The sequence below is a fragment of the Delphinapterus leucas genome, chromosome 8 (genome assembly GCF_059928025.1).
Source record: "Delphinapterus leucas isolate spDelLeu-1000000601 "Yukka" chromosome 8, BTC_Dleu_Yukka2, whole genome shotgun sequence".
NCBI classification, from domain to species: Eukaryota; Metazoa; Chordata; class Mammalia; order Artiodactyla; family Monodontidae; genus Delphinapterus; species Delphinapterus leucas.
Genome location: NC_143136.1, coordinates 107427934 through 107450919, shown reverse-complemented (window position 1 = coordinate 107450919; position 22986 = coordinate 107427934). Strand labels below are relative to the sequence as shown.

General features: G+C 60.4%; 1 protein-coding gene across 9 annotated transcripts in view; it reads left to right on the top strand.

Annotated features, from left to right (window-relative positions):
• BIN1 (bridging integrator 1) overlaps positions 1–22986 on the top strand; it is a 55358-nt gene that overhangs the window by 148 nt on the left and 32224 nt on the right. Inside the window, exon 1 of one of the 9 annotated variants that reach the window (XM_089916914.1) lies at positions 21747–22075. The exons of the other annotated variants lie outside the window; for them this stretch is intronic. Coding sequence (XP_089773040.1) covers positions 22064–22075 — 12 coding nt within the window. The 5' untranslated portion in view covers positions 21747–22063. Of the gene's footprint in view, positions 1–21746; positions 22076–22986 lie in introns of those variants that run through there. 9 annotated transcript variants of the gene reach the window in all.

The window sequence follows — 22986 nt, the reverse complement described above, 5'->3', positions numbered from 1 at the left end:
AGACCCTGCAGCCGCGCCGTCCGGACACCTGTCCCCCACCCCCGCGCCAGGGGCTGGTCCTGACCCCGGGCCGGGCCCTGTCACCTCCAGACGAGCGCTGCCGAGGGCCTTCGGGGGTCCACAGGCTGCGCCCCCCGGCGTTCTGGGTGCCCTTTGCCGTCCGCGTCCTCCGTCTCCTCTCACCCCCGGCGGGGTGCAGGAGAGGGCGCAGCTGTCCCGTCACCCCCCCCACCCCCACCGCCGCCGCTTTGTATCTTCGCGGCACCTCTGCAGAGGAGCGGCGGCCCCCGCTCTTCTCCGGGCGCGAGGTCCAGGCTCACCCCGCCCTGGAGGCCGAGGCCCAGAGGCTGGGAGGCGAGGTGGCGCCCCTAGCCCTCCGGGACCACTTGAGCCCTGCGGGCGGGGCCGGCGCTGGGGCGAGGGGGGTCTGCCCCTTGTCCCCAGGGTCGCTTAGTTCCGGGAATCCCGAGGCTGCCCCTCCGCTCGCGGGTGCTTGCGCGCCGACTCCAGGCCTCTGAGCGCTTCCTGCGCTCGCCGTTCCCTCCTCTCCACCCGCCGCTCCACCTTCTGTCCCCGTGGGCCGAGGGAGGGGTCAGGTTTCCCTTCCCGAGAGGTGCCTGCGACCTGGAAGCTCCGGCCCGGCTCCCGGGGAGCAGAGAGCTGCGCACCCATCGAGAGGTGCCCTCGCCAGAGCAGGGGCTTCGTGTTTCCGGCCGCGGGGAGAGAGGGTGGCGGCTCTGGCTTTGGGAGCCCACGGCCGGGGTGGGGAGCCGGCCCGGAGGAGGGGCGGCAAGCCGCCGGGGGTGTGGAGGGCCCCGCAGGAAACCCGACCCCTCGGCGCGGAGAGCCACTGTTTGCAGCCGGGGCTTCCCGTGGCCCTCGGACTGTGCAGGAAACGCGGGATTGGGCGGCAGGGGTCCGCGCCCGCCCGGCTTGCTATCCCTAGCCGCCTCTGGTTTATTGAATTGGATCACGCCAGCTGCTGACGCCACTTCCCCTGCCGACTCCAACTCTGAAATCTGAGATTGCAGAATCAGTGCTGCTGCCAGGGTGGCCCCCCGGTGCTCCCCTGGCCGGGTCTGTCCCCTCTGCCGCCCGATCCCGGAGACCGGCTGGCCTTCCCCCGCCAGGCTTGTGGCTGTTTATAAACAATGACTTTTGCAGCCGAGACCTGCGGGCTCCCTAAGGATGCAGCCACGTGACAGTGGGGGTGGGGGTCGGGGTGAGAGCGGCGGCGGCCTCTGGAGCTTTCCCCCGCGCTTCCCTCCGAGTCCTGCAGCTCATCCTTGCGGTCCCGAGCTAAGGAGGTGGGTGGGTGGTGTAGAGGGAAGGGCCCTCAGCCAGACTCCAGATCTGGCCTGTCCCAGCTGTCCTCCTCCCCTCCCCAGGGCGGGACGAGGGATTAGAGTACCACAGATAGCTGGCTGGGGGCTGGGAAGGCTTCAGTCGCCCAGGTTGGGGGGAGGGAGGGGCAGATGCCTCTGCCCTTGCTCCCCTCCCACGGCTGGGTAATCCATTTAGGTGCCTGGAGCAGGCAGCTCTGGGTCTAAGCCTGCTTCCTGCCCCCGAGGGGCTGAGGAAGATGAATGGGAAGCCTAGGGAAGGCAGAGGCAGTTTCCCTGCCCCCAATCCAGTGACGCCTTACTCTTCCCCGGCTCCCCTTTGCTTTTGCTGTGTCCCCGTTGCCCTACTTGCCTTGTTTCTGCAGCAGCATCTTTCAGTAATTTCAGGGGCAGTAGGCATGGGCTGTGTCCCCTCCGTGTACATGGCGAGAGGTCATCATTGACCCCACTGAGCTGCCCCCCCCCCTCCTTAGCCTCTGTTCTGTGGCTGTGGGCAGTTGGTGGACAGCTGGTCAGCTGTGGATGCTGGCCGTGGCCAAGGGCCGGCCCTGCCCGAGCCTGGGCCTCATGGGACTGGAGTTGCTTAGCGTTCTTGCTGTTCTCTGCCCCGTGGGCTCTGGTTGGGAGATCTTCCCCAGCGGAAGCCAGAGCAGCACCACGGGCATCCTGGCCGAGTCTGGGAAAGTAGCCTCCCCTGTTGGCCCAGCTGCAGCCCCCTCCCAGGAAGCCCGATGACTTGACCCACGCCAGTCTCTCTCCTCTGCCCTCCGGAGGCTCAGAGTCTGCGTTGCCGCCTCGGTGCCGCTGACCTGGCTATCTCCTCGGCATCTTCAGGTGGCCCTCGGGACCATGTGTAACTCGCAGTGGCAGTGGTCTCATAGGCACCCAGCCCCACCTCGCCTTGGTCAAATCTATGAGTAAAGGGGCAATTCCAGTGGTCCTGTTGCCACGGCAGGGTATTTCCTGAGCAGGGACAAGCAGGCGCTTGGGTGGAGGGCCTAGGTTGTATCTGCATAGGAAGAAGGGCCCCCATGTCTCCTCTTCTTTTCCGCACCCTCGATCTCCCTCCCGTGTCTTCTCTGTCCAGTTGTCCACCAGGATTCAGAGGGGGACGGTGAGGCGTGGGACAGCTTGCCCGCTGGTGCCCGTGGAGCCAGCTCTCCTGTCCCCCAGCTCAGTGACTCCCCGCTGGGCCCTGGCATTGCCCAGTGACCCGGCAGCATCCATCACCGGTCTGGGTGCTCCCTGGGGCTTGGGCAGATCCGTGTGGGCACCCAGCATTCACCTGGCCCCAGCGGGTGCAGAGTGACTGTTACGAAAAAACAAGGGCGTTTGGGGGCTTGGCTTGGGAGCCCTGACGCAGGCTCTGGGTGAGCTGATTTGTCCCGTGTGTGCTCCCTGGCCTTCCCTCATTCAGCGAATCCCGCCTGCGCCTGGACCTGTGCTGTGTGCCTGAGCCTGGGCTGAGCCCGGGGTGCTGCGGGGAGCAGGGTGTATGTGGCTCTGGCCGGCGTGGAGCTTACTGTCGTAAGGTCCTGAGGCCTCTGGAGGAGGAGGGTGTGAGAGGGTGTGAGACCACAGCGGAGGGCTCCCCGGGGTCCGCCAGCCAAGCATGGCACTGTCACCGCTCACCTCCCAGCCCCCAGCTGCCCCCAGGGTGCTCGGGTGCAGAGCGTGTGCCTGGAGTTCGGACCCAGGTACCATGAGGTCATCTTCCCGTCGCGTTCGGCTTGTCGGATCCTCTATAAATGACTCTGTCCATTTTTGGGCCTCAGTAGGTGGCTGAGCAGAGCCAAGTTGGGGTGGAGCCTGGGTCAGATGACAGAGAAGATTAGGGCTTGGTGGGCTGGGTCCCAGGGGTGATGGGACGGTTGGGGAGAAGGGACAGGTGAGGTGGGGGTATGCTCTGGCCTGCTTGCCCCGAGGTCCACTGCCCAGTAGTCCTCACGGGGCATGCATGAGAGACGCCGGCCTGTGCTGGTGGAGCCGGGCCCACGGAGGGCGCAGGGGAGGAGGCTCTGCCCACTGTCTGCCCCCCGCCGCCGTCACCCCGCCACTGCCCCGGCGCTGCTGGGAGTGGGGAGGCCTGGCCCCGAGGGGCAGGGCCTGGGGCTGTCCGTGCACGCAATAGCGCTGGCGTGTCACAGCAGATGCTCCCTAGAGGGAAGGTGCAGTGGCAGTTATCTATAGGACCCCGACACATGGCCATGATGGGGCCACGCTCATCTGGGTGGTCAAGGCCTCCCGTGCCGTAGCCACGGAGGCCTCCTCAGTAGGAGCCAGGCCTTTGCCACCGGCTCTCATGCTCACGGTGGCCTTGAGAGTAGCCACGCCACACAGAAGGCAGGGGGCAGGGAGCCCGCTGAGTCTGCTGGACGGCCTCTGAGGCCCCGGGCCCTGGTCAGCAGTGGCTCTCCTCGGCCCCGACTTTCCACTGTCCTCCCCATCGGGGTGTCTGTCTCGCCCCTGAGTGTCCTCTCTCTCGTCCCCTCCCATGTTGGCTTTGCCTCCGTCACTCTGTACCTCCCTGCGCTGTGTCTCTTTCCTCTGATCTTACACAAGTGTTTCTGCACCTCTCCAGGCTCGGATCAGCTTCTCCCTGAACCCGAGTTATTTATGTAGATGGTTCATCTTGCCGGCACTGGAGAGAAGGCTCCTGAGCTAGGCGTCATCTCTGGGTGGGGTGTTTCTGGGGGCTCAGTGGATGTTTGGCTGAGGCCTGTGGGTGTGGGGAGGTTGCAAGCGTGACCTCCAGACTTCCCGGGCCCCGGCGGGCGGGGGTGGGCTGGGCCTCACCCCACTCCATCGAGTCTGCTGGCTTGTGGCAGGGCCCAAAGCAGGCTGTTTTGCCCAGGTCGGCTCACTGGGCTATCTCGGGCTTGGGGAAGGTGTTCCCCGGGGGCGGGGGGAACAGCTGTGGGTCAGGGTGCCTGTGGAGTGGGGGAGTGAGCCGCTGGTCACCCAGGGAAGGGGTGGGGTGTGTCGGGAGCGGAGAGGGGTACCTGGGCCGTCGATTTGGGTTGGATGTGATCAAGTCTTGAATGCTGGTGGGATCTGTGGATTCTGTGGACTCTCAGAGAGGCTGAGGCCTCAACTCTTCACCCTCCTTCTTCCGCAGATGACCTCGCCGTGTCCCCTTCTCACCTTCGCTCTCTGGCATTGCCCAGGCCCTTGCGCCTGGATGAGGCGATCTCTGCCCAGCTCGCCCCTCACCAAGTTGTGCTTCTGTCCCCCCCTTTCTGCCTTAGCCCGGCCTTGCCTGGGCTTTTGCCATGAGGTTCTAGAATCCCTGGGTCCTACCCAGGGGCGTGTCAGAGACAGACCCCGGGCATGGGCTCGGTAGGCAGCAGGTGGGGATCCTGGGTTCCCCTGACCAGCCGGGACCTTGGGCAGATGGCAGGACCCTCCTGAGCCCAGTTTCTTCATTTGTGAAGTGGGGGTAATGCTGGTTCCCCTTCACACGCCCGTCGTGGAGAGTAGGGCCTCGGACAGTTGCCCGTCACACAGCAAGTGCTCAGTGAGCAGAGCCGCACGATGACCCAGAGACCTCCCTCCCTGCCAGGCCCTTGTCCCAGCCCTTCTCCCTGGAGTGTCCATTACAGGCCTCTGCAGACAGCTAATCCCTGCTGAGCCCCTGAAGGATCAGGATTTGTAATGTTGTCCCAGCCCAGGGTGATATGTGTGTGTGTGTGTGTGTGTGTGTGTGTGTGTGTGTCCCCGTGTCTGTGTGTGTGTGTGCAGGGGAGCGGCGTGTGGCGGGGGAGGGAATTGCACAGTTCCGGGGTTGGGGCGGGAACTGGACTCAACTACACGTAAATCCGGTGGCCCTGGGTAAGTGTCCCCCCTCTCTGGGCTTCACTCTGGCCATCTGTAAAGTGATCACGGGGTTTGCTTCTTCATTTACTGGAAAAACCCACTGTGTGCTGGGCACCATCTTGGTTCTGTAGGGCTGAGCAAAACCAAGCCCCTGCCTGCCTGGAACTGACGTCTCGTTGGGGGAGACACTCAAGAAACGAAAAGTCTGGTGGCAGGTAGATACAAGAGCAGGGCAGGTTTTCCTCAGTGGAATGTGATGGCTCAGATCAGCCTTTCCTGAGCATTCCAGGGCCAGGTGCTCACATGGTGCAAGGGATTGGTTTGGGGAGAGGCTGAGCGGAAGCTTCTGGCTCCAGGTGAGAGGGCATCTGGGGGATGATGCCTTCCTGTTTGATGTCACCCTGCTATGTGGTTTTCTAAAGCTCCTTTTTATTTATTTATTTATTTTTTGCGCGGCATGCGGGATCTTAGCTCCCCGACCAGGGATCGAACCTGTACCCCCTGCATTGGAAGCATGGAGTCTTAACCACTGGACCACCAGGGAAGTCACTAAAGCTCCTTTTTTGGCAAGTCTCCTTTTGGGATTAAAAATGCAAAGAAAAGGACACCAGAGCTGAAGGCACTGACAGTGCAGGCCAGTGCTTCTTTGTGGGCGGGGGCTCTCACCCAGGATGTAATAGGAGGTGGGAGGGGCCAATAAAAGAGGAGGAGGGAGACACCAAAGATGGCCCATCCCGGGGAGGACCACTTAAAAGATTTTCACATGAAGCAGCAACTCAGGGTGGTGGCAGCCACACTCTAGGGAGCTGGGTTTGAATCCCTTCCCACACGTTACTACCTTTGGGCAGGTCACATTGACCTCTCTGAGCCTCAGTTTCCTCAGCGGAAGTCAGTGGTGAGAGCCACAGAGAATGCTGTGTGGATTAAATGGACACAAGTGAAGGGCAGGGCTGGTGGTTCTTGTGCCGGGGATGGGGCATGCCTCGTGGGACCTGGCTGGCATCTGGGGCTCCTGGGGCCTCCCCAAAGAGGCTGCCACCTCCCAAAGAGGCCACATCGTTCTGGACCGGGCAGCGAAGCTGGCTTAGTGCTGAGGGCTGGCAGGGGTCAGGGCTGGGGAATTGAGAAGAGAAAGGCAGGCTCTTCCTGTCCCAAGGGAAGCCTTTGTCAAATATTAACTTAAAAATAACCTGGTTTGGGGGCTTCCCTGGTGGCGCAGTGGTTGAGGGTCCGCCTGCCGATGCAGGGGACGCGGGTTCGTGCCCCGGTCCGGGAAGATCCCACATGCCGCGGAGCGGCTAGGCCCGTGAGCCATGGCCGCTGGGCCTGCGCGTCCGGAGCCTGTGCTCCGCAATGGGAGAGGCCACAACAGTGAGAGGCCCGTGTACCACAAACAAAACAAAACAAAACAAAACAAAATCAAACCTGGTTTGTCGCACACCTGCTGAGTGCCAGGTGCTTGGTGAAAATTCTCATCCACACTGCAAGCAGGGAGGTCATTATGATACCCATTCAGCAGATGAAGAAACTGAGGCTCAGAGCAGTGGTGTGACTTGCCCATGGGCTGTCCTGGTCCACTGTCTGGGGTGCTACCTCTTCCTTGGTGAGTAGGCCCTCAGGCCAGGGGGAAGGCCCAGATCATGCAAATAAGATGCGGATCTCTATCCAGGAGGGAAGGCCTGTCTGGGGGGGCGGGGTGTCATTTGACAGATTTTCGTCCCAAGATGTTCCCCACCATTAAATTAGATCTGGGGCTGCTTGTCTGCCCCTGGGTCCCCACGTGGGGTCTAAGCTTATACTTTGGGATGTGGCCTTTCTGTTTTGGGGGTGTTTGGTGGGCCCTGGGGTGAGGGGACAGCCTGGGGTTTCCTGAGGCAAGTCTAGGGACAGGAGTTCGTACCTGCAAGTGAGGACAAATGAGGTGATGTGTGTGTGTTTTCCCAAATATGAAAGCTGCATCCGCTTTACTCAATATAAAGGAACACCCTTTATCCTGAGATTGTATCTACTTTTGTTCATATTGTTGCAACAGTGTTTCTTTTATGAAATGATGGTAATTCTGGTGGTTTCTTAATGTTTTGGGGGAGGAAATAGTCATAATACTGACCGCACCCCCCCTTCCTGCAAAACACACACACACACACACGCACACACGCACACACACACACATACACACTGGCCGAAAAAAACACACACACGCGTGCACACACACACACAGGGAAGATTTTCCTGGTGTGGAATCTAAAAGTCTGGGGCCCAGTGCCCTGGGGCAGTTTGCTGCCCACCCTGTGGACTGGCCGCCTGGAGCTGGGGTGTTGTTGGCTGCTCTCCTGGGTCCAGGCTTGAAGCAGGCCCGTGGTGGCCTGGGGCAAGCCCCCTAGAATATCTGCTCCACAAGGGTGGGTCCTGCCTGCTGCAGTAGCTGTGGTGCCCCCAGCTCTGCACACAGTAGGTGCTCAGTGCTTCCTTGTTGACGGGATGCTTGGATTCTTCAGGCAGGTAGAGGCAGGCTGACGGCTGGCAGAGGTCCGGGAGGCCCTGGGTTCAGGGTGTAGGGTGGGAGGGGGAAGGGCAATGTGGCTGCTGGATTTCAGGCCCCCAGAGAGCACAGGAGGCATCAGAGCCCAGGTCTTGGGGTCAGGTGCAGGGGGCGCATCTGGCCCTGGCACAGGCCATTCCGAGGGACCCCTGGGCAACGCTGCTTAGAACCTCCTCCGGCTGTAAAATGTCTCAGGTCTGTGATGGTGCTACCCTGAGCCTGGGGCTGCAGTGCTTGGGCCCAGACACTCGAGTTCTCAGGAGTGGGCTGGGGCCCTGCTGGAGAGCCCTCCTTGGCTTCGGGCCAAATGCCAAAGAAGGGTTGGCCTGGGCCGTCTGCAGGGGTCCTCTTCTGACCTGAGAAAGTTTTGAGGTGACCGGGGTGCCGGGGATCCCTGACCTGGAGGTCTGTGTGATTTGCTAGACCTGAGACTCATTGCCGCCCTCAGACCCACTTGGGCTTGCTCTCGGCTGGGCCTCTTCCCTCTGCCTCCTGGACCTCACCTTCAGCCCCAGTCCCTGACCCCAGGTCCCAGTGCCACGGCAGATGGGGTGGGATTGGGGCCACAGCGCTGGTGGAGGGTGGGCATTGGCCTTGGGTGCTGAGACCTGTCCGTGGTGCCCCTGGGAGTAGACATTTGTGCCCTGTCCCCCCCATGCTGTGCCTGGGGTGACTGGCTGGGTCTCTGCTGCTGTCCCTGCTCTGTGGACAGGGGGCGAGCTTGCAGACATCTCCGCCTCTGCAGTGCAAGGGCCGCAGTAAGGCGGGGGCTGAGCCCCAGGGGCTGGGAGTGAGCGGGCGGCAGCCAGCAGCAGCCACCGCAGTGCTGGGGGAGGGACTTGTCACTGTTGTCACTGCCAGTGGAGCTGGGGCTCTCAGGCCCTCAGAGGCCCTGCAAGCCCCCCCACCCCCACCCTGGAGCCCCCAGGGCACCTTTGTAGGGCCATCAGAGCTGCCTCCTCGCTTTAGATGCCTGGACTTCTGGCGCTGAACTAGCTCTTCTTCCCCTTGTCATTCTCTCCTTCGTGGCCTGCCCATTGTGGGCCAGAGGGCTGAGGTCTGAGGGCTGAAGGCACTGGGAGGAGAAGAGCTGGCCCCTGCCCTCCAGGAGCTCCCAGCCCCACACCCAGTGCCCATCACAGCACTCGGGGGAGGTGAGGGGAAGGACATTGGGGTCCTGAGGAGCCTCCCATCAGGCCTGAGCAGTCAGGGAAGACTGCTTGGAGGAAGTGGCATCTCCTCTTGAGGGAGTGACCTGGGTTAGGTTAGAATCCAGCTGTGCCCAGGAAGGTACGGGGGGGTCTGGGGCAGGGCTGCCATCCTGGAGTCCACTCCATCAGGGCTGGGGTCACAGCCTTCCTGGAAAGGCTGCTGTACGTCCTGTACCTCCTCCCAGTATGTGCAAACCTGCTTCTCTCTGTTTTGAGGCCACAAGGTGACACTGCGGAGGGGATGACACTGCTAAGCCTGTCGAGCTGGACAGCTGGGAGGGGTCAGTGGGCCAGCTCACCCCTGTTCAAGGCACCCCAGTGTGCTCCGCCCTTTGAGGCCAGACCAGATGGCCAAGTGGGGGATCCCCTAGGTCTTGGATCAGAGCCGGGGAGGGTCCTCAGAGGACGAGGGGTCATGCCAGCTGGTGGGAACGCTGGCTCGGAGTGCAGACTGCAGGGCGAGGAGTGCACGGCAGTAAGGTGACATTGTGTGCATGAGTCTCAGGGCCAGTGGCTGGCTGGTGAGGGGTCCAGGGCTCCACCCAGGCCTGTGCTTGAGGAGCTCTGCAGGGGCCGTGGGGCCGGAAGGCGGCTGGGGTGACGGGAGCGCCTTGCCAGCCCTTTTTCCGACAGCTGCTGCTACTTTCTTTGGACCTTTTGGTCACCTCGGCCTCTCCCCAGGACTGCGACCAACATGCTGGAGCCCTGGCGAGCCGGGTCCCGTCGCTGGGCACTGAGGACAGACCTGGCCCAGGGAAAGCTGGCCCGAGGGGTCTCCCTGCTGCTCCCACCCCAGCCCCATGTGGCCGCCCCTACTTCTCTGCTCCGAGACGGCATCACCTCTCTCAAGTCGTGTCCTCCAGCCTGTCAGTAACTATCTCGGGGCCAGATGTGGGTGATGGAGTGGATGAGGGTGCTGAACTGGGCCCCGGATCCCTGGCAGGTGGGCAAGAGTCAAAGAGAGATTGAACAAGGGAAGGGGAGGAAGGAGGTTGGGGTGAGTGCGGGAGAAAGACAGACCTGGACAGAGAGAAGGGAGCATGACCCCAGTGACCACCCACCTGCTCTGGGGTCCTGGGCAAGTCACGCCCTCTCTGAACCCCTATTTCCTCCTCTGTAAACGGGAATGGGAGTTCCTGCCCACGGGCTTTTGGAGAGGGTCCAGCAGGAAGGAACATGATCAGTGCCCAGTGCCTGGTGGTGGTGGAGGAAGTGATGCCGTCAGTGCCTGGCGGGGAGGACGCACAGGTTCTGTTCCAGGGAGCATCTTGGGGAACCCTGGGAACCCGCAGGTAGGGACCATGCTGGCTTTTGTGTTCTGATGACTGGATTCTTGAAACTGAACTGCAGTGCATTTTTGCTTCCTTTCTTTCCTGCATAGGCCGAAAACACTAAATCGGGAGGGGTGGTGTTGCCTCCCCCAGGAGGGAAGCCAGAGCCCCCCTGAGCCGGAGCATGATTGAATGGGTGGGGGGAGGGCAAACAGTTCCAGGTGGGCTGGGTTGAGGGGCCTAATGAGGGGAGGGACCTGGGGACATAGGTGAGGGGTCTCCCATCATTCATTCATTCGTTCATTCGAGGAACCCGATGCACAGCAGAAAGAGCTGGGGCTTGAGAGATGTGGGTTGAACCCTGGCTCGGTCACCGAGCCTCAGTCGCCCACCTAGGAACTGGGAAGCATGAGATGCCCCTCCCAGTGAGGGAAGGTGAACTCCGGGACTCCTGTAAGTGATAATGGTGGAGCTGAGTTCTGCTGGGTCCAGCTGGGTCTGGAGGTCAGGGTTAGCATCTCCGTGGCGTTTTGTTTTTTACTGAGAACCCTCCCACTCGCTGTTTTTCATTTGTTCCTCTCAGTGGCCTGTGAGGTTGGCGGGACTGGATTATGGTTCCACTTGGCAGATGAGAGCACCGGAGCTCAGGGAAGCCCTGGGATTTCCTCCCTCCCAGTCTTGGACTTGGCGCCAGGTTGGCCTTTCCTGGGAGCTGCCACCGCCATCCCTGAGCTGGGAGAGGGTGGTTGGAGGATGCTTGGAAGAGATTATTGTAGTGCAAATGTGAACGCTGAAATGTTTTCCAGTAAAAATCAGTGGGTGGGGGGCTTCCCTGGTGGCGCAGTGGTTGAGAATCTGCCTACCGATGCAGGGGACACGGGTTCGTGCCCCGGTCCGGGAAGATCCCACATGCCGCGGAGCGGCTGGGCCCGTGAGCCGTGGCCGCTGGGCCTGCATGTCCAGAGCCTGTGCTCCGCAACGGGAGAGGCCATAGCAGTGGGAGGCCCGCGTACCGCAAAAAAAAAAAAAAAAAAAAAAAAAAAAATCAGTGGGTGGGGGCTGCCTTTGTGGGGCGAACACCTGGGGAGCGGTGTGTGTGTGTGTGTGTGTGTGTGTGTGTGTGTGTGTGTGTGTGTGTGTGTGTGTGGTGTGTATGGGGGAGGGGGGCTGGCCTGCTAGAGGAGAAGGTGACCCTGCAGAGCCACCTTGGGACTTTCCACATGGCCCCTGGGATCCCCCATGACTCCACCAGGCAGGTGGGGGAACCTGGCTTCATGCAGGAATCACGGGACTCCAGAGGGTCAGGGTCGGATGTGGAAGGAACTGTCCTGACTTGACTCCCAGGGGGAGCCTCAGGTAGAGAGAGACCTGGGTGCAGATTGAAAACAGAGTTGGGGAGGGAGGGGAATCCCACGGCGGGGGAGGGGAGGGGAGAATTGAGGAGGAGTTAATGGCCAGGAATACAAGTGGAGTTGATCTAAACGGAGAAATAGAATCCACAATTAATTGGGTGCATTTGCTGAAACTGGGACAGGATGAAAATATTGTTGTTTGAAATATAAACTAAGCCAGGAGCTAGTTCATAAGTTGTGTGTGTGTGTGTGTGTGTGTGTGTGTGTGTGTCCCTGCCACCCAGGCCTCCTGGTGGAGGGGACCATGGGCCTGGCAGTGGCCACAGCCAAGGGGGGTCCTGGGCCCTTCCTGTGGGTCTCGGGGGCGGCGCTGTCCTGGGTCTGGTGGACCAGGTGGGGGCCATCCTGGTACTGCACTGAGGAAGCTGCACCGAGGCGTGGGTGCAGGGCTGCAGGGCCGCCTGGGAGAGCTGAGTCAGCACCCTGGGAAACCCATGGTCAGCAGCAGGACAGAACCTGATTCCTGCATCCCAGCTTTGAGTCAGTGCACCGTCGGGTCACACTGTCCTACTGTGTGCGCTGTGGGTGGAGGTGAGAGACCAGGAGAGGCCACACCCACATCCTGCAGCCTGGATCCGAGCTCCTGCCCCCTCCCCTCCACTGGGGACTTGGGCCAGTTACTCTACCCTTCTTATTTCGATGTGCTCCTCCATACAATGGGATGACCGTCCTCCCTGCTAGACCCGAGTCTTCAGTGGTGGAAGCTGGTCCCGCTGTGAATGTGTGATCCTGACACCCTCACACAGTAGGCACTTAACGCTGAGTTGGGCTGTGAGGCTCCCTTGCACGAGGGATGAAAAAGGCTTCTCGGAGCATCTTACATAGCGTGGCAGGTGGAAGGCCCATGTTCAAATCCCAGCCCTGCTCCTCCTAAGCGCTTGACCTTGGGCAAGTTACCTGTCCCCTCTGAGCCTCGGTTTCCCCGCATGCGAGGATTTAACGGGGGAAGAGGTGTCTCCATTTCACAGCCGAGGACACTGAAGGTTGGGGTTCCAGCTCTCGGGTGGGGTGGGGGTACTGAGGCGCCTTGGTGGGCGTGGGGTGTTCAGCTGTGCCCATGCCCTCCGTGTGTGTCCAGTTGGGCCATCCTGCCCAAGTCTGGGCCAGCCTTGGCCCAGCAGTGGTGGAGCCATCCAGGTTCAGCTTGGGATCCAGATGGTGAGGCCTCGTGGGAGGAAGGAAGGGGAAGGTGTTGCCCAGAGAGGGCCCGGCAGGGGCCAGGTGACACCGTGGACCCCTTCCCACCACTTTTAGGCCTCCCCCGACCCCTATTCCGTCTCCCTGTAAGCAGCAGGAGTGTCTTCCAGCTTTTAGATGCTCCAGAAGTGTCCAGAGCTGCAGCATGGGCTGGCCAGGAGCCGACCTCCTGGGGTCTGGGGCTGGGCGTCCACCCCAGGCCATGCCCTGCACTGCTCTTTTCTGCTCTCCTCCTTTGGCACATTGCTGTGATTTTGTGTTTTTTTTTTAAAAAGGAAGTGGGTAACTCTGACTGCCAGCTCAGCTTTCCCTTACTGTTGAACTGTGTTTCTCCTGGGAAAGCGGGCCCTGGGGGAGGAAAGGGACAGGTGGGTGTGAGCAACCTCCGCAGCAGGCCCAGACAGTGAGCTGGCACTGGCTGTGATTTCTGGGGGCCAGGGCCCTCTTTTGTGGGTGGGTGTAGGGAGTCTCTGCTACCCCTCCGTGTCCACACTGCCTCAGCTCTTCTCAGGGAGGGACGTGGGTCAGACCCTGAAGACCTCCTTAGCAAGATAGACTCCAGGGCTGATGCTCTGTCCCAACCCTGGGAAGTCAGAGATGGAGGGGCCTTTTGCGCTCACTTGGTCCTTACCTCCCGCCTTTCAGGGTAGAGATGGGACCCTGGGTGGTGACCTGCCCAGACCTCTGGTGGCCCCTGCATTGTCCCCTGTGGTCTCCGGGCTGGCAGGGGGAGGCCCCAGCTCCTGTCCACCGTGTGCTGATTTCCTGCATCTGCTGGGCTGGGAGGACCAGTGCCTCCCCCTCAGGCCCCTCCCTGCCCACAGTATTTCTCTACCCCGCCGCAGCCCAAGACCAGTTGTGCAGGGTTAGCAGGAGGGAGCCTGGGAAAGCCCCTCTTGCCCGCTTACAGTCAGCGCCTCTGCCAGGGGCGGGGCCACCACTGGACTCCCACTCTGGGCCCCTCTTGTTTCCCGCACCCTGGTTTTCGCCCTTGCTCTGACTATGCTCCCTTCCAGCCCCTCCCAGCCCCCTCGCAGTCTTCCCCCAGCCCCTGCTCTAGTGGAAAGCAGTGGCACTGGCCCTGGCCCCCTCTTCTGCTCTGGGGCCCTGTACCAGTGAGTCCCCAGCCTTTGATTCTGCATCTGCAAAGTGGGGTGTCCTCACAGGTAGTGGCAACTTGGAATCAGGCCAGGGCTGCGTTAGGGGAGCCCTTAGGACAGCTCCGGGGCAGCCGAGGGCCTGGGAGGGACCACAGGGCCGGGGTGGGGAGAGGTGGGGCGAGGGGGGAGGGAGCCGGCCCTCCCCCGTGCTGTGTTGTGGGCAGGGCATGTGTCTGCACTTGGCAGGACTGGGTGGAGCTATTTAAAGCTGACTCTGGGCATCAACTCCTTTGAGTGACAAAAATAACAACAATAACCAAAATAAAAGCACTAACATGTTGGGAAAAAATACCACATGTCTTATGTCCTTTAGGTACTCTTTAATAGTTCCAGGTCCACAGATGTGGCCATGGAGGATTCCGAGTGGTAAAATGAATGAATAGCCTGGTTGCACATTGAGGCCAAACAGACATAGGCAAAGGGCCGAGGGCATTCAGAGGAATGAGTGAAGCCTTGTGCCTGGGGTGGGGGTCAGGGAAGGCTGCCTGGAGGAGGTGATGTGAAGGGCCGGCTTGGCCTGGCCTCAGTAGGGAAGTGGTTTTCTGATGAATATCGTGGAGGTGGCCGTGGTCCTGCCGTGTCAGACCTTTGCTTGGCCCCAGGCAGGTGGGTGGAGGCGAGACCTTCACCTGCCCTGGCCTGGCTCTGGCTCTGTGCCCCGCTGAGTTGGGGCTGGGCTCGTGCTTTGCTGCATCTCCACACAGGCTGTTCCCCGGGAGCCCAGCAAGCAGCTGATATGGGGCTGGTGGGAGGTGGCTGGGCTGCAGGGGCAGATTCCACCCCTCTGCTGGTGGCCGGCGTCGTGGCGCCTGGGGCTGAGAATAGCACCCACACTCGCATGGAGGGGACAGGTGGGCCGGCGGTGGCTGGGGGTGGGTGGAGCTGATGTCTCAGAACAGGTGGTGTGGAGGGCTGGGCGCAGGGCGGGGCTGTGCGCGTCCTCTGCTGGCCCCACCCAGCACGGAAGCAAGTGGCCGGCGGGTGACCTTGTGGCTGGGAGCCCTCCCTGACCCCTCTGTAGAGTGGGCGGCATCCTGGGCTCAGCGCTGGGATGTCAGATAGCAAGGCCCATCAGGGCTGCTTGTGGGTCGCCAGAGGCCAGTACTCTGAGCCGCTGTTTGGGCTCCAGGGGGCCTTTACCAGTTTACCCTTTTACCAGGGGTCAGGGTAATGGTGGTGGGACTGGCAGGGCCCCTGCAGAGCCAGGGGGAGGAGGCTGCTGAGGGCGGTGGGACCAGGAACGGGAGGTGGGCTGGCTGCCGTGCAATGCTGTGTGTCAGCCCGAGTGAGTCATGGCGAGCAGGTGCTTGGGGCGCCAGGCACCAGGCACAGGAAAGGGATGTGTGGGCTGGAGGGGTGGTGGAGGTGAGGGAACGAGGTGGGAGCGGCTGCTAGAGCTTTCTGGCTTGGGTGGGAGGAATCCCAGGTCGACATAGGGGTAAAGGGACAGGGGGAAGCCAGCCCCTGCTCTGTGCTGGACCCTCTTGGCTACACAGCCCCACTTCATCCTTACACCCCCTTGAGGTCTTGGCTGGGTTTGCTGATGGGGCTCAGGGCTCAGAAAGGTGAGCCCTGGCCCCCTGGCCCTGCCTACCTGCCTTCCGACACCTCTGGGGACCTCAGACTCACTGTGACCCCCAGGTGTCCCCACCTCGGGTGATTCAGGCTCCTTCCCTCTTGTCGCTCAAACCTGGCGTCCCCCTCAGTTTTCTCCCTGTCCCCCCATCCTTGAGCACTTCTCGCCATTTCCTGTCTTGGCCCTAAACCATCATTGCCTCTCACCTGGGTCACTGTAGTCACCCAAGTGGGCTCCCTGCTCCAACCTGCTCTGCAGTCTGTTCACACAGCCACCTGGGCTCAGATCTGTGGGTCAGATCACAGCTCTCCAGAGCCTCCTACCCCCCGCTGGAGTTTCAAAGCCCTGTGGCCTGGCACTGGCTGCCAAGGCAGTTTGTGCAGTGGTTGGAGGGTCTAGCCTCTGGAGCCAGGCTCGGACTTTGGATCCTAACCACCCCGCTGGCTGGCTGTGTGACCCTGGGGAGTTTTTAAGGCAGTGCCTCAGTTTCCATGTCTGCAAAGTGGCGATAATAATAGTGCTTCCTTCCATGCGAAGGGCTCGGCACCTGTGTGCAGGGCATCTTCCTCCTACGTCTGCCCTCTTGCCCTCTTTCACACTCTGGCCTGCTCTTCCCACCCCAGGGCCTTTGCACTTGCTGTGCCCTCTGCCTGGCGTGGTCTCGCTCCCTCATCAGGTCACAGAGGTCACGTCCCTGAGCCCCACCCTCTCCGTGCCCTGCTATGTGTTTGTTCAGAGACTTCCATTGCCACTGGACACGCCTCCCCCTTGGAGCACCGGCCCTTCCAGAAGCCCTCCTACCCACATGGAGGCCTGCTTCTGGTTCTGGTTCTGTGGACATCCAGGAATGGGCTCAGACTGGCGGGTGGTTCCTGAGGAGAGGGGAGCCAGTCATGACCAAGCCTGGGCCCCCTCCTGTGCCCCCTTGGGGCTCCAGGGCACCCCATGTGGGCTGAACCCCTCCCAGGTCCTCCCTGCGAGGAAAGGGGCTCCTTTAGAGCCATTTTGTTTGGGAACCAATAGCCAGGTTCAGATTCTAGCTCCTGTTTACTTAGCCCTGAGACCAGGGGCATTAGGCCTCAAGTTTTTGTGTTTTTTTCTTTCTACAACATATTTTTATTAATTTACTGCCTGATAGTTATCTATAATACCTTTTTTTTTTTTTGGCCACACCGCGTGGCATGAGGGATCTTAGCTCCCCGACTAGGGATGGAACCCAGGGCGCCTGCAGTGGAAGCGTGGAGCCCTAACCACTGGACCGCCAGGGAAGTCCCAGGCCTCAAGTTTCCTCATCTGAATACCTCCCTCTCATGGGATTTAGCGAGTGCTTGTAAGCCTCTCCGGACACCTTTGGATTAGCGGCTGCGTCTGATCTGTGGCTGCCTCCGCCCCGCACAGGCCCAGCCCAGCCCCGCCCCTCCCAGCACCCCCCAACCCCTTCCCCATCCCAGCTTTGGCCCCTGCTGCCTCTGCTCCCCGGTGCTCTGTTCTGGGCTGTTCCAGCCTCCTGCACCCACCGCAGCCCACCCTAGCTTCCTCTGGGGTCAGGGTGGCCCTGCTCTGGCTTCTGGCCACTGGCTTATCTGCTGAACAGGCTGGAATTTCAGGCTTCCAGGGAGGGGAGGGGAGAGAGGAGAGGAGGGCAGGGTTTCTTGGCTGGAATCATCTGGAAACTCCTTACCTGGGAGTAAGTAAACTGGTTTCGACCAGACTGTCATATTTCAAGGCGCTGTTGTGGGTCTGACATACATGGCGGCCAAGTGTTTGTGTACCAGTTAAGGACGTAAAAAAAGAAAACCAAACATCACTTTTCACTCTCGCCAGTATTTCTAAAGGAAAGGAAGAATCACTAAAAGAGGAAGGAGATAATTTTAGAGTGACAGTTTCCCAAGAAAGGCCCGTCGGCTTCCTTAGTCGGTCAGCCGTTCTTACCAGGGCCCACAGGAAAGGGTGATGAGTCTCTGTGGACTGGTGTCAGGGGATAGCGACTTCCAGAACATGAGGACTTGGGAAGAAAAATAGATCACCAAGTGGGGTGAGGCCCTGGCGCTTCAGGGAGGCTTGGGAGGGGAACCTGGAAATGTTTTTCAGTTTTGTATTTCACTGCAAAAATGTTTGCAAACTTTGCATTCTAATACATAATCTGTGCCGCTTATGTCACAAAAGTGGTTTCTTTACCAGTCAAATCTTTGGAACGCTGCAAGGTGGAGCAGGAATCTTTTGTAGTAAACAGACACGCTTCCTGTTACCCCCAGGCGGCTCTGTATCCCTGTTTATGGATCACAAGTTGAGGGATTTCCCTGGCGGTCCAGTGGTTAGGACTCCGAGCTTTCACTGCTCTGAGGGCCCGGGTTCAATCACTGGTTGGGGAACTAAGATCATGCAAGCCCAGTGGTGCGGCCAAAAGAAAAAAAAAAAAAGAATCACAAGTTGGGTTTCGGTTTTGAAATCCATCAGGTTCGGGGTCCTGGCTCTGCCACTCATTAGCTGAGTGACCTCTCTGAGCCTGTTTCTTCATCTGTAACATGGGACCAACAGTCACACCTTGGGATGATCCTGGTGATATGAGTCCACCTGTAAGGCAGTGTCAGGGGTGGTGGGACCCCCTCAAGTTGGGTCCTTGGCCAGGGCTCCCTGGGGTCGTGCCTTGCACTATGATCTTTGTGGAGCTTCGAAGGAGGGGCAGATGCAGTCCATGGGGAGCTTGGCTGGGCGGGTGCATGGCTGAGAGATGACATCCGATGGTGAGGGGTACCCCCCTCCCCCCCCGGGTGTGAGCTGAGCTCACAGACTTCCCCTGAAAGGAAGGCGGGTGGCAGCCTCTCCTGTCACCTCCTCCAGCCAGCCTGGGGAGACGGAGGTGCCGAGCAAAGATGGGGGCACAGAGGAACCAGGGAAGGGGGCTGTCTCTTGCGGGCAGCCCTGCGTGTGTGCCGGGCTGGGGAGAGGGAGCTGGAGTTGGGACGCCCTCTCCTGAGACCCGCCGGCCCAGAGGTGGCCCTTCCCGGGCCTGGAGCCTGGCTTGCCCCCCCTGGGAGACTGTTGCTTTCCCTTTCTCTGGTTTTCTCCCCAGCTCCCTTCTGCATTCCGGATTCTTCTTTCACACCGTCTCCTGGCCTCCGCTCCGCTCCTTGCCTGGCTCTGTGGCCTCCGTGTGGTTCCTCCTGCCACCTTCCTCCTGTGTCCGGAGGCGACTGAAGGGCCGGGGCAGGAGCCGTGTCCGGGAGCGTGTGTGGGGCTGTGTGCAGACACGTGGGCGAGCACCGGCACGCGGACACGCGAGTGTGCACACGGGCCTGCGTTGGGGGGCGTTCTTGCCTTCTGGGGTTGGAATGTTGTTCCTGGCTCTTGCCCAAGGCCGGCGTTTTAACATTTATCTTTCTTAAAAAGTCATTGCCTTTTGGAGAAGTCGTCAGGCTGAGCCTGATGTATGGCCAGCCTGGCACCGCAGGAGGGCTGAGGAGTGCTGTTGGAGGGCCCCTTGCCATGCGTTCTGGAAGCCCTGTGCTCTGGACCGGCTTTCCGGGCCCTGGGCTCTGCTCCCAGGCAGGAGCCTGAGCCGCTCCCCACCGCTGCCGGTCACAGCCGGGCCAGCGAGGCCAGACCCCTCGTTCTAGCCGCTCTCTGCCTGGTGCCCACCCAACGCCAGGGTGCAGCGGCCGCTCTGGGGCTGTAGCCGTGTCACACTGGCCAGCAGATCGCCAGCCTTGGGCGTGAGCACTGTGGTTCTGGAGGCAGAGGTACCTGATGCGTCTGCGTGAGTGAGTTCACGGGCCCTCGGCGGGAGAGGCAGCCTCGGTGTAGTCACCAGCCCGCCGCGGGCAGGGGCTGCAGCCCAGGAGCGGCAGCCGGGGAAAAGGACCCAGGAGTCAGGAGCCCTGGGTCCAGTCCTGGCCGGCCCAGTCTCCTTGATACAGACCGGGGTTCTTGGCCTTCCGCGAGCAATAGAAACTGACTAGGGGCCAGACCAGAAATTCAGGCAAGGCTTTACGGGCCCTCCCCCCCGCCCCTCCGCTGCAGCTGGTGGGAGCGAGAACACACAACAGCTTCCCTTGCTCGCTTGCTTCCTGAGGGGGGAGAGCTTGTTCCTTACATGGGGTGAGGGTAGAGGTGTGTCCAGGGGTCTGACCGGAGGGGTGGCTGAGGTGCTTTGTCCACCCCCTTGGTGGTGCTGTGTGCAGGGGGCATGCGCAGTACCCTGCTTTTGCTCCCGACCCCCTGCTTTTGCTCCAGGCTCTTCAAAAGTGGCAGCTGGGTTTTTTGGTCTCTTTGTATCTTTTGTCCATAATTTTGCCCCAACTGTGCATGCACACAGTTACTTTTAGTCCCATATAGTTTCTTTATATTTTGTTGCTCGTGGAGAGGTATGTCCAGGTGCAAGCATTGCAGCAAAGGGTCCCAGGTCCCAGGCTGTCTCATTCCCATTCATGAAATGGGGGTGCCAAGGCCCACTGGAAGAAGAGGCCCAAGGGGTCCAGATGGCTGCACAGTGCCAAGAAGGGTTCGGCCAGGCCAGCAGGGCATCCCTGGGCTAGGGTCGACTGTCGGAGGAGCCCATCGCCTCTGCATCCCCAGGGCTCAGTCACCGGGTGGTGTGGCCTCGGCCTCGGCAGGGACGGACCCAGTGGGCAGCTGCAGGGCCTTGAGTCTAGCTCACTTTCCACAGCAGACGAGATCTGGGCCACACTTGCTCAGCCACGGCGTCCTGGCTCTGCTCCTTCTTTGCCCTGTGGCCAAATTCCTTCCTTTTCTCATCTCTAAAGTGGTGGTGAGAATACATAGCTCTAGGCCTGGCATGAGATGAAAAGAAAGACCTAGGAACCGGACGCCCAGGAGCAGTGAGCACACCTCTCCCCTAAAGGGACCCTGGGCTTCTTGGAGGAATGGCTGATTCTAGGGCCGGGGCAGGGACCCGCTGAGCCTGGAGCATCTCGTAGTGTCAGGAAGCAAGGAAGTGCTCAAAGACTAGTGGAGGCGTGTCCACAGGCTCCCACTGGCAGAATTTAGGACAGTTTGAGCGTGAAAAAGAATAATGATGGTAATAGACTATAGCACATTGAATGCAAAACGGAGGCAAGAGTCCATAACAATATCCCCATAAAGGCAAGACCGGGGAAGGACTTCTTTATAGCACGCCAGGTAATATAGAGGAGGTGATAGAAGCCCGCGATAACAGTTGGTTCAGGCAAAGATGAGAGGCACAGAGCTTCTCAGACTTTAATGCACACAGAGCCCTAGGGGACTTGTTAAAATGCGTCGTCGAATCCAGCAGGTCCAGGGTGGAGCCTGAAATTCTGTATTTCTGCCAGGCTCCCAAAGGGCTGTGATGCCGCTGGTCCGTGGACCCCACTTTGGTATAACTGAATCACTTTGCTGTACAGCAGAAATTAACACAACATTGTAAGTCAACTATACTTCAATTAAAAAAAAAAAGCAATGTGTGAACTATGAACTGTGTTTGGATCCCAGATCAAAAAACAAATAACCCAGACCTAAGGGAGATTTGGGGGACAACTAGGCATGTTTGTATATGGACGTATATTGGGTAATAGTAATAAGTAAAGAGGAAACATCGGGGGTGCCATGGTACCACGGGGATTTAGGAGAACATTCTTATTCTTGGAAATGTGCCGACATAAATGTGCCGACGTCATTAGGGGTGAAGGACTCGGGGTACAGGGTCATGATGTTTGCAGCCTACTTTCCAGTGGTTGGGCTAACGTACAAACAAGCGAACTAAACTGTTTCAATAGAGAGAAAGAGAGAAAAATTGTGGCCTGTGGTAACAATTGGTGAGTTTGGGGAAGGGCAGAGAGCAGTCTGTTGTACTCTTCTTTCAACTTGTTTTGCCATTTATGTGGGTTATATTTCAAACTAGAAGTCAGGAGGGGGCCTATGCAATGTGGCCGTGCCTGGTGGGCTGGGGCTTACCTCTCCCCTCTCCCTCCTTGCTCTGCTGAGGCCCTGCCCACCTGGCTCCTAGGTTACTAGAGGGTTGGGAGGAGTGTGGGGACAGGCGTCCATCACAGGGGGCCCGGGGGGCCTGGGCAGCATCTGGGCTCGAGGACCATGAAGCCGGCCCATCCCGCTGTTTGGAACAGAGGATGGAGCCGTCGGGCAGGAGTCAGGGGGTCACCCCAGGGTGTCGGGGAATGAGCCAGAGACCCTGAGGCTGTGGAAAGTTGGGGCAGAATATCCTGGGAGGGGGCAGCTCCAGCCACCAGGTGGCCTTTGGTCCAATTCTGATGGCCACCTCTTCATTTTTGCCTCTTGGCGTGTCTCCATCCGAATGGGTCCCTGCTGTGTGACCCCTGGGAAAGCCTGGCCTTCCACCTGCCCATCTGCCTGTCTGTCTGTGTGCCCCTGCCTGCCTGGGAGCCTCTGTGAGGCTGCAAGGACGTGCATCCTGTCGCTGTGGTCCCCGGACCGCAGGCCCTGCCCAGAGGAGGAAGTGCCGTGGTGACGCCCAGCCGCCCGGGCGCAGCTCATTCCGTGACCAACCTCAACCGAGGCCGTGGCCGTGGAGGTGCCAGAGGAGATGATGAGGAAGGTGAAGGCCTGCTGGGGTCTCAGCGGCTGGGTGGTGGGTGCCCGGGGGAGCTGAACGCTCCTCTGTGTGTGTGAGCGTGAGGGCTCCGGGTGCTGGGGGAGGCGGGAGGAGGCCTCCATCTCTGCTGGTCTCTAGAAGGGCTTTTCTAGCCTGGTCCAGAGCCTGGGGACCAGGGCTTCTGTCCTGGGCCCCTGGGCTGGGCTTTTCTTGCCAGCCCTGTGCTACATGTTCAGATGTGGGCATGTGTCCCACACATGCAGGGGGCGGGCCACGCTCTGGGAGGAGGGAGGGGTCCAAGCGGGGCCCCTGGGGTCAGCCGAGGGGTGAGTGCCTGCACGCTTGCTCCCCTGCACTGTGTTGGCTGGGCTGGGGTGGCTTGGAGGGGGCCAGGTCTGCTGGGTGCCCCTTCTCCAGTCTGGAGCTTGGGAGCAGCCCTGTGCTCACTCCTGACTGTGAGGCCCTAGGCTGTGTGTCCTGATTTGCCTGCCATATGTCACGTGGAGCCAAGGACACTTACCTGTGAGGAGGGGGCCCGTGGTGTCTGTAAAGTGCTGTGCTCGGTGGGCAGTGAGCGATAATTTGTCCCTAGTTCGAACGAGACTGGCCCCGGGGGCCCTTTCTGTTCTTCTGGGTTTGGTGGCCGGGTGTGTGGCACAGCTGGTCTGTCCCCTGGGGCCACTGGCCATCCAGGAGGAGACGAGGGGGCCTGGCAAGGCCCGGACGAGGCCTCTGGGCCGTGAGAGGGGCTGGGGAAGGGGCACCCCCCTCCCCCTGCAGCACCCCGGCCACAGGAAGCTGTCGCTGAGCCCTGGCACTTAGAGGCACTCAGCCGTGTCCTGTGAGCCTCCTGCCCCACCCAGGGAGGGGCCGCTGGCCCTGGGTCACAGCCCAGCCCGGACAGGCTGACCCAT